The 11,930-nt window shown below is 31.8% G+C and overlaps 1 protein-coding gene across 1 annotated transcript in view; it reads left to right on the top strand.

Moving 5' to 3' along the window:
* The first annotated feature begins 6,878 nt into the window (after positions 1 to 6,878).
* Positions 6,879 to 11,930, top strand: part of LOC118204687 (lipopolysaccharide-induced tumor necrosis factor-alpha factor homolog) — a 118,751-nt gene continuing 113,699 nt past the window's right edge. Inside the window, exon 1 of the mRNA XM_085813676.1 lies at positions 6,879 to 7,026. Coding sequence (XP_085669802.1) covers positions 7,017 to 7,026 — 10 coding nt within the window. The 5' untranslated portion in view covers positions 6,879 to 7,016. The remainder of the gene's footprint in view (positions 7,027 to 11,930) is intronic.

Here is an 11,930-nt window from a genome sequence, read left to right as displayed (position 1 = left end):
ACCTTGTCGTGCTTCCATTTTATCCTTCTGTTAGCTATAAAATTGCACGAATTCTCCAGAAATTCAATTTTCAAGTCGGTTTCTCCCCTATTAATAAAATTCCCCCTTCGATTCTAAAAGATTGCGTTTCTGTCTTGAATTCTTGGGGAATTTATAGTATATCGTGTCAGTGTGGTTTAAGATATATTGGCTAAACAAAAAGAGCGTTGAAGTTTCGTATCAAGGAACATGAATCTTATGTCAAAAAAGGCGAAATTAACAAGTTTTCAATAGCGTATCATAGTTGGATTTTTAACCATAATTTTGATTTTGGGTCTGCAAAAATCATCCAAAAACTTCTTCCATAGATGAATTGGATTTTCTTGAGGCTTTTCACATTCACAAAGATTTAGCAAGTTTAGTTAATGATTTGAAGTCCAATCCAGTCCTTCCTAATGCCTTTAAAATTCTACTATCTTAATTCAGTTATTTTTCCCGATAGATGGCGTTACCTCCTCGCGTTTGGTACTACCAGAGGGTATAAAAATCCGTTCAGTGGTTGCTTTCCATTATTTGAAGTTCAGATTTTGAGCGTAAGTTGCATTTGCCTCTCGCTTCCTATTTTAACTTCGCTAATATTTCTTTATGCTTGATCAGATAGCCTGGCTCAGTAAAAGTAGGCGGCCAGTGCAACTCTGATTAAAAATCTAGTTATAACCACGTGCAGTGCTGATAAGGACCATGTGTTTCTGTGACTCCTTCTCCTAATTTCTTCTTTCTATGTATTTCTTTCTCCTGATGAGGAGGGACCTTTAGCTGCCTTCGAAATCGATTGAGTGTTTCATTATACCTACGCTAAATACAAGGTTGTTTTTTACGATTTTGATTGTCACATTAGCGTGTTTCTCTTCTAGTTTAGATATAAAGTTACCATTATTTCGGATAGAGTGAAATATGTAAATAACTTTTTGAAAAGCTTATTCTGATATAATTTTATTGATTTTTTAATATGTTTCAATTTCTTTATTACAAAATAACTTGTAATTTTAAATGAACACTCTCAACAAAAACATTTAAAATAACGTTTAAAACCAAATTAGACTAATTTTTAATAACAGTATTTCAAATGGCAACTATAAAAATGAAAACTAGCAATTAGTTCGTAGTTAATATTCTCAGAAAATACTTAGATTGCGGCCCAATTGGTGTAGTGTTTATCTACGCTGGTTGCCACGCCGAAGGACGCGGGCTCGAATGCCGGAGAAGACTTGGATATTTGCAAATATATAGTGTCCGTGAGGCATCTGGGCACTCTAAATATGCGGCGAATGGAAAGTCCTCTCGAGAGGTTAGTGGTAGAGGAAGAGGAAGTGGGAGACCCTCGGGGAGCTCTCCATCAAAATTGGAAGGGGGGCGGGACTGAGCTAAATTGCACTGTCACTTGTATGATGTTCAAGGCTGTTGCCGACGACAGGCGTAAACTTGTGCTCCTTGCGACGAGGAATTTCGCGGGCTTGGGCTGACTATGGGTTAGACAAGTGAGCATTAGCAACAACAACTAGATTACTGGGTTCTGTGATGGTTCGATGCATTTGCAGAACAAATATTAGTGTGTTTAGTGAGTTTAGTTCCGTGCTTTTGTATGTGGATTTTAAACCTTAAACAAATTTTTCATGCAAAACTGTAATGAATAATAAAAATAATGTTTACAAGCTACGTCCATGTCAAACATATCAGATATTTATGCAAAGACTATTTTCTGTTTTAGATAAGAATGTGTTTTTCACCTAACATCCACTTTTAAAATTAAATGTTTTATTTTCGTAACGCAACAGGTGACTTGAACTTTTTTCTAACATTTTCATTTGTTTTTAAATAATGTAATTTTGGGGTCTGTTCTCCCAATCAACAAAAGTAAAAGAGGGATTTCTTTCTTTTAAAGAAATTATATCTTATTAAACTGAAATGGGAAAATTGACATTATGTTTTACCTATTAATTAAATGCAACCTATTGTGCTGAAATAAAGAAGTTTAAATGAAAATTCTAATATAATTAGTCCTTTTTGTTTATGCCAATGGAAACAGTAAGTAATCTCATTTTATCTGCTGTACGCGCTAAAGCTGAACGAAAGGCACTTTAACTGTAGCAGCAGTTTTTAAAAATAATAACGCAGAAAACATTTGGTTCTATGAAAAGAAATCCGAATGAAAGTCATCATCAACTAGTATTGGGATTATACCATTTTATGTACAATCCGTATATTTGGTTGGTGATACTACGTAGCTACAGCTATGACTTTATTAGCCTCTAAGATTTAGTCATTTAAATATTTGATTGAAAAGTATTCATACATAAATTTTCATTACATTCAGATCAAATTTATCTTGCTTCACCTTTTTATTGTTTTATATTACGTGACTTAGTTTCTCTTATGATGTCTTCCATGAAAATATTTCCTGGAAGGCAAATATAGGAAATTTTCATTCCTTAAAATTTCGGTATATTATTGTTTCTAAGTTTAATAATTAATTTAATCAGATATTTGGATTTTGCATAGATTATTAAGAAAATAGAAAATTAATAAAAAAAAATCTGAAAGGTTTCATATTTAACATGACACTCCCAAAGGGGCATTTTTTTAACGTTCTGTGTGTTACCTTTATTTATTAAATATCATATTCTTCACAAACCATGAAGTTTAGTTCATAAAGTTAAACCATAAAGTTTAGTTCAATAGCAATATCGCAAAATAATTTTAAAATGAGCATACTTTTAGAATTCCCGATACACAGCATCGCGCGCTGTCGATAAAAATGCTCTCTTTTTTTTTTTCATACAGTGTTGGCATTCCTTGCTTTGAAATTTGTGATTCTATTAATCAAAAATTCTTTCATGTATGAAAAAAAAACGTCATAATCTTTGCGAGTGGGGATTTTACGGGAAAGATTATTAATGGCATTCAAATTTCTGGGAAGCAAGGTGTCCGAAAATAGGGAGAGAGAGAGGTCTTAGAAAACTCCGAACTGAGACATTCTCTGCTGTGTGGGGTTTAGATATTTTATAAATTCAATATTACTCTAAATTTTGACGCCATAAATATATAATCCAAAATATAATCTCAGGATGAGAACGTTTCTGTAAATATTATGTTAAAGAAGTTCAAAATGTTCTAAAATTATTAAATTAAGAAAAAAAGTTCTAAATTAAAAAAAAAAGAACTCGCAGTTTTGGCGAAACAATTTCTTTAGTTTTCGTTTTAATTCTGATTTAATTACGATCTTATTCAATTAAATTAAGTAACTTATAAACCATATTATCAAGCAGTTCATTGCATTAAATATTCACCTAATATTATCAAACCCATCCCTTGACAACAGAAAACATTTAGTAAAATCACAGGAATAAATGGGACATTCTCTCACAGCCCTCGAAATCGGCAGAATTTTATTTTAAATCTGCACTAACCTAAGGATGCACTTTTTATGTAATTTTAATCTTTAAAACGGTTTGATATTAAATATGAGAAGTTTTACATTCGTCTTTCAAAATTATGCTGAAAATGTATAACATGTTACATCTGCACCTGATTAAATGTAGATAAGTGTCCATTCATATTTCTTGGATTGACTGCTTAATTTGGAAATTGGTTAGAGGAGTCTTAAATTAACTATTTTACAAACTAAACCAGAGGTTTTCAACGGGATCCGTATCGACTCCGTAGAGGTCTATGAAATTTTATACGGTCGATCATGATCATGGGATCTCGAATGAGGGCCGACAGGCGAATATGCATTTGCAGTTAATCGACATAATTAAAATTCCATTTATTACAAAATTTTATTTATTCATAAAATTCATAACTATTGCTCACTGAAATGAAACCACGTCAATCAGTAAGGAAGAAATCATAAAAAGTAAATATATGAGGAAATTACGTAAAACACTTAGCTTAATATATTTTTAAAGTCAAATAATATTTTTTTAAAACGCTTATGCTAGAACTTTTATGGAACGAAAGTGCTTAATCATGACGAAGATTATGTGCAAAATTATGAGAAAGTGCAGAATCGCTCACTGCTTGCCTCGTTTTTAAGAATTGCACATACACGGTATCATCCATGTACACGTCGACCTATTTTCACTTTAAAAAAAAAATCCCAGAATTGCACAAAAATGGCATTGCGCACACTCTTGACTTTATCCATGTACACTACTAAAGTCCTAGCTAGTAACCTTTATCGCCTTACCAAAATGTCGCCAAACTACCTGTTACCATATTCCAAAGATTAGCCGAAATTTAAAATACAAATTTGAATTATTAAAAATAAAACACTTACATTCTTCTTCAGATCGTTCTTCATTTTTGTATGCTGCTTTTTCCCGAAGTACCACAGCGATCTGTTTCCGTTTAAAAACGCATCAGAGTATTGTGAAGACTCGGCTTCGTGCAATCGTCAGCACCAGCAGCTATTGAAGAAACTTATTTCCTCTTTGTGTACTGTAGAAAATTTTCAGCAAAATTCTGCATTCCTGCAGAAATTTTACAGCAGTTTCTTCCATTGCTGGCAAATTCCACTAGCTCATATTTTAAAACTAAGGCCGAAAATACCACGATTTCTTTATAACAGTCGTTAAACTTAGGAATACAAGCAAAAAATGCGTACGAGAATATCGGCCTTGTTTAAGACAGCTATTAATACCTAGGGCGCACCAGCAACTGAGTTGTAAAACGCTGATAGTTCAATCCGGTGTTCGAATTCTGGTGAGCGAGCTGGCTGCATGGACTTTTTTGCCGTGTTTCTCATGTGTAACATGTATACGAGCCAGTTTCCCTTAAACTATCCTGCGCGAAGGCATCCCTCCTGTTAGGCAGATAGCCTTGAGTGCTTTGTCATAAATAAATAAACTAAATAAGGCTTCAATACGTAAGTACATATGATTTTTAAGCAATAAGTTCAGTATAAAAAAGTAAAACTCAGAAGCACAAGGATGCACAATAATCAAAAAATAAAATTAAATAATACGAAGAAAGCAAAACTGATGACTCACAGCAAAATCTACGTTTAATTCTTTCACACTTGCTGGATGTTGGAGCTTGTTAACAAAAGTTATATTTAAAAGGTAGTTACTTCGTCAATATATAAGACTACTCTTTACATTTAGAAAGAAAACTATACCTAACTGTTGCTCTTCCCTCCCCCCCACAGTATTAGTGAAAACTGCTACTTAAGAAAACAAAGGTATACCGTAGAAAGGTTACTAGCCATCATATAAAACAGCAAAACTTCAAGCCATTACAAGAATGGTAAGTCAATTTTAATACTGCTACCATTTTTCGACACTTAAGTTTATAGATTCTGAGAAATGAATGATATCATATCAAAAAAGAATATGTAGGCAATATTCTTAAAAATACTTAATGTTTGTCTTAATTTTGTCTTCGGGAAATGAAGCATTTCCTTTATGCCTCATAATAATAAAACATAAATTTAATAAACCATTTTTTTCAAAACCTCTATTTGTATTCAGAACCTAGTTGTTATTTATATGCAGTTATTTGTATCATGATATATGTCTTATGTTATATATTACAGAGAAAACATAAGGAAAACCACTCTTTCAAAAGGAGTCGATAGAAGAGAAAAGCTGGAAATGCCTTGTGTAAACAAATATTGCAGGAAATTCCCCTTTTCCATTTTCGACATGTTTAATTTTAAGAATGGAACCATAATTTCCATTTGATAAAAATTATTAAAATATATTAAAAAAATCTCAAAGCTTTCAAATTTTATATCGTTTTTTAACGTTATGTGTGTTAACTTTATTTATTAAATATCATGCTCTTCGCACTTAAACCATAAAATTCAGTTCAACAGTAATATCATAAAATAATTTTTAAATGAGCATATCTTTAGAATTCACGATACACAGTCTCGCGCGCTGGAGATAAAAATGCTTTTTTTTTTTCGTACACTGTTGCCATTGCTCGCTCTGAAATTGTTAAGTTTGTTAATCAAAAGTTCGTTTAAGTGTTGCAAAATACCAAATCGATAATAAAACAAATTCCACATTCCGAATTAGGGCTTTAGGGTGCCCATATTCGGTGGAGGTTTACGTTATTCAAAATGTGATGCCTCTAAGTACCGTTGCTTTATCACAATGCGAGAAACATACATACATTATGCAGGTTCTTTATTATTTAATGTCTTTAAATATAACACAGAGCGGTAACATTTGGTGGCAACAATTTGAAAAGTAAAATGGACATTTAAAGTTTTCAACGCAAAATGCAAAAACAAAATTAATAGCCGTTCTGGGCTAAAGCTCTTTGGGGTAACAACGTATATTAAAATAAATTTATTAGACTTATTATGGGATACGTTCCACAACAACTAGTTTGAAAGTGAAAATAATACATACATGTGTCTGTTTGTATGTATATATATATAGGGTTTCCGGAAAAAAATGGAAAATGCCTTATATTGCACGAATTCATCTATTTGTTGTATAAAAAGACTTTTCCTTTAATTCAGACTCTAAATATAGATCGCTATATAATTTATCAAAAGAGAAGAAAGAAACAGTCGTAATAATTTCATTCCATATTTTGACTCAGTTTTAATACATAAAACACCGTGCATGAGAGCTACTGAAAAAAAAAAACAATCACCTAATTTCAAGGCTCAATAATAAAGAGATTCAGTTGGAAACAGCCAAATCCTTATCACCACACCTACCAGGAAAATGCAATTTGGAGAAAATCAATTCTTGTCTATTGTGTGTACGTATGTCTCTGTGTGTCTGTGTGTGCATAACAAAAGTAAGCTATATGAAACGAAATAAAAAAATCGACACGAAATGCCGCAAAATAGGAAGTGTCGGTATTTCGTTTCCTTGACACTGGATTCAACGAATAGCTTAGGTCAACGGCAGGCCTGTTTGGTAGTTGGTTAGTAACCATAGGAACGTTGATTCTCATTTCCCGCGTCCAACTCTAGTACAACACCGCAGACCGTTAAGGAAGCAAGCTGTGTAATGGCCACAGGTAACTCCATATTTCCTTTCTTCCCGCTTCTAATCTAAACGAGCGGAAATACGTTATGGTTGCCTCTATACCTATCGTATTGTTTGAAACCTAAAAGAAGTAATTTAACTGAACTTCTTGAGCACGTTCTTCATGGCATTTATGGTATATTTCGTAGATCATTGTATCAGTTGTAGTCGCTAAGTGCATTTGATTGCTTTTTTTATGTTTGACATCTTTAAACTGTGTTATAAGAAGTGATGAAATAATGGAATTTTCCACCTGAAAGACATAAAATACTCAAGCAATTTTTCGTTTATAGTTACTTAGGGAAAATTTCTATTAATCTGGAAAGTATCTATGTTTAAGCGTTTATAAACGTTTTTAAATATTCTTCAGAAACGCAAATGATAATCTAAAATATTGATAAAATGTTTTCAAAATGAATTCGTTCAATTCCAGTAGATTCAAAAAATAGTAATGTTAATGCTAAGAAGGATTTCGTTTGCACTTTCTCTAAAAATGAAAACATTAAGATAAATTCAATTATATATTCGTAGAATATATCTTCGCATATATAATGTAACGGCAGAAGCTTTACATAAGCTTCCAAACACCAAGTGTATATATTTCACGTTCTTGTCAAAATTACACGCTATTCATATATTATACGCTATTGTTGTATATTACACGCAATTATTACTATATATGGCATGGTATTGCTTTCTATTACATTATATTTTATAGAAATGTAACAAAATTATTTTGATATAATTATATCGAAATGAATGAAAAATCACAATTCCTAAGTATATAATAATATATCGATATAACTATATCGAAATATGAACAGTGGTCGTACCTAAATTTCTTCAGTATGCGAAATACACATGGTTAGACTAGCAGACGCATGGTGAGCTTTTAATTTTATTTGAATTTATTATTCGAATTATATTATTTGAATTTTATTTGAATTTGTTATACGAATTACATTATTTGAAGTTAACACTGAATTTCTGCTAACCAGTATGGCTACAAACATTTCGTAGGTTTTTTTTTTTTTTTTCGCGTGTATCAAGTGAACTAACTGCCAGCTTATTTCTTTCAGGTTATTTGTCATGAAATAATTTTCAAAATGATTTCGTTTCAAAATTGTTCCTAAAACAATTTTGCTGTAATTACTTAGTGTATGTGACATGTTGCGAATAAACGTATAGCTAGATTCTGATAATTGAGTTTTAGAGTATTTTATGAACAACTTTAGAATGATTTTTACATTCACAGTTTTCAGCAATTTTCATATTTATCATTATCCACAGCGGTACTTTTACGTTTTGCCGGCGCAAACGACAAAGTCGCCGATAATGGTACAACTGATGCCAAACGGAATATCTTTGCTAGTAACCTTTTACGCCTCATTTTCAAAACAAATCGCAACCATTTCTAACCAGATTGATTGTTTCTTTCAATATTAGCGTACAATTGCATAGAATATTTACAAAGATAATTAAATTTTATGCCCTAAGACCATTCGCGGGAATTAAGTCAGTTGGGATGCAATCACACCGCTCACCCGAAGGCGAAAATATAGAAAAGGCAAATTCAAGAGTTATATTCATCAATTCTAATGAGAATGCACTAGCGATGTAAAGCACTACGGTTTTACATAATTTCTGAGTGAGCTATTCGTACGAATGGAAATAATTCTTGCATTTAAACTTGCATTCCAAATCAAGATTTAACTTGAAATTAATGTAGATAATTACTGAGAGAATTATATTTTTGTAGCGTAGTTTACGTGAGATGAGATCACTTGAGGTCACGTGATACGAATCGGCAAATCAGAATGTTGAACCATGATAGCATAGCAAATTCTGAAATTAATGTCTTTTTACAAATTTATTGTCTTTATTTATTGGCTTTTTACAAAATATTATTAACCATATTAAAATGTTTATGCCTTCAAAATAAAAAATTCTTAGAACTAACATTTGTTAAAATTTTTTATGTGTATACTGTATGTTGTCGCCAACAAAATCTGCCGGCGAAACGGAAAGTCCCTAAACAGCTGAGCTCTTGGCTAGCAAATAAAAGATCATGTTAAATTTTAAGTAATATATAAAATAAGGATAGGTGTTTTACTCCTGAAGGGTTGTTTAATAAGGAGAGGTAACTTACAGGTTAACACGTGCTCTATTTACTTACATTAACAAGGAAATGTGTCCTATTTGTATTTACGCACGCAGAAACACCATAAGGTCCATAAGTTTATAAGTAAGGTCCAAAAGGCCCCCCATAAGTTAAGAATTCTAGCCTGGATCAAACCACCAGGTTTCTATGTCCCTGCGTGTCAACAGCTGATAGAGACCGCAATATTTAAGAAAATTTATATTTATTAGTATTCTCAGAATAATACCATCTCAGCAGATCTGCCTTAAATAAGTGTGTTAGGTTGGTTCCTTTCTGTATACAAGCTGTACATAATTCTCTGTGGTGGCATTTATTTGGGTTGATCTTTGGATTATGGTAACTTGGCGATTTTTTGGCGAAAATTTGGCGACCAACTCTGCTACAGCACCCCTCTATTTTTTTTTTTTTTTTTTTTCGCCGCCATTTCGTCTTCACGAAGTAAAGACATGTTTCTTTTCTTTTTATTTACTCAACACTTTTTCCAACAATCTACTAGCCAAATTACACTTATGCTAGAAATTTTATGTAACAAAACTGCTTAATCATGACAAATATTAACTGCAAAAGTGCACAATCGCAAACTCCTTGCGCGTTTTTCAGAATAGCACATACACATAAACCATTTACACGTCGACTTATTTTTACTTATAAAAACATCCCAGAATTGCACAAAAATGGCATTGCACACACTCTTAACTTTATCCATCTACACTGCTATTTTCTCATAAATTACAAAAATTTGCACGAAAATGCAGGAAAATTTTCTTAATCTTTAAACTCGGTAAAAAGCACATATATGAAATTACCTGATCGCGAAAAAGTATATACCCTTTCCAAGGATGAACATTTCCACGTATAAAATAAATAAAATATTCAAAAGCTTTTACCTCTAAATTATCTATTATATTATAAACGTCACCAACGAATTTATACGCAAACATTAAAAATAGTTACAGATACTTAGTGTCAAATATTTAAATTATTTCCATACACGTTTACTTCAATTGAAACGTATACCAAAATCCTGCAAACATAAAATTAACAAAATAACTATCATTTAATTAAAATATCACTAAACCATGTACACGTCGACTTATTTTTACTTAAAAAAACATCCCAGAATTGCACAAAAATGGCATTGCGCACACTCTTCACTATATCTATGTACACTGCTTTTTTGTCATAAATTAGAAAAATTTCACGAAAATGCATGAAAATACTCAACGTATACTACTCAAACGTATTCCAAAATACTACAAACATATAACTCACAAAATCACGATCATTAAATTAAAATATAATTAAATTAAAAAACGCTACTTAAAATATAAATAAGCACATACATTAAATTAATAAAAATTAGATTACAATCCTAATTACTTTAAACTAAATCATTGCTAATAACAATTTTCCAATATCACCATATTAATTTATTTACTCCTTACATTTAGAACAATGCATAAAAATAATATCCTCAAATGATTAAAAATACTAACTTACCTAATCTTCTTCAGAATATTCATTACGTGGCACGCACACTTCCCTACAGAAAGAGTTCCAATCGGCTGCAGTACCTACTGCTAATTTCTAAATCCGAAATCCAGTAGTCAACTGGCAGTCTATTCACCAATTAATAAGAAATTAATAAAATTTCACCCATACTCAAACTACTTTCAGAAAACCACATACCCTTCCTTACACTCCGTTTCACAAAATGTCCATTTTCACCAGATATCTTGCACCGCTATTCAAACTTATCTGTAATATCCTTCCTTTCACACAATCTCAACTTATTATTATTATCAGATAAACGCATTAAAAATTTAGAATTCACTTTACATAGCGCCATGCAATCCGAAAATTAATCAACATTATTTCACACAATGAAGCTTAATACAAAATAATTTTTCCAAATTTACAGCCTTTTCCGATTAAAGAACTATAATTCGTCCATTAATGTCACATGACATATCTCATGATCTCTCATTTCCCTCACACAAAATAATGCGTAATCGGAACTGAGTACTTCTCACATTATTACCAAAGTCCTAGGTAGTAACCTTTATCGCCTCCGAAATGTCACCAAACTACCTGTTACCATATTCCAAAGATCAGCCTTTATTTGTTCATTAAGTTATATTTGTATAATATTAATTATTCTTTAACATAATTATGCGTATTTAATAAAAATATTATGCTTTTCTGCTAAACGAGCACCTGTTACCATGTGTGCATAAATTCGCCAAATATTGTGGCCTGTTCATTGCGTCAGCATTAGCGCCGTTGCCAAAAACCGAGAAGAATGGACATCATTTCAGCAATTTTTCCATTTATAGAGTTTTAGCTGCAGTTGTGTTGAAGTGCATATAGTCCTTCTCGAATAAATTCATATCCGATAATGTACATAATAAATGTACATAATAAATGTACCTTTTCTTTCTATTCATACTTTTTTACTCGAACTTACAAATCGCGCCAACCTGGTTGCGATAATACGTAAGTACCCAGTTATTCTTTAAGTCATATGTATCAATAGGCTTACCATCATTTAGTTAGATTTCGCCAACATTTTCTGTCGAGACAACGCTAAATCTTATTTGGCGTTAAGTGGCGCACCGGTAACAGAAAAGAACCAAAAATAGCAAAACAAAATATTTGGGTTCGTTACTTTGCGATATTTATATTATGCTAATTGCTTAAATTATAATAAAAAATAAGTAAACATACTTTAAGAA

The sequence above is a fragment of the Stegodyphus dumicola genome, chromosome 3, assembly GCF_044657685.1.
Source record: "Stegodyphus dumicola isolate Sdum_Otavi_A_Nest chromosome 3, ASM4465768v1".
NCBI classification, from domain to species: domain Eukaryota; kingdom Metazoa; phylum Arthropoda; class Arachnida; order Araneae; family Eresidae; genus Stegodyphus; species Stegodyphus dumicola.
This window is presented reverse-complemented; position numbering and strand designations above follow the sequence as displayed.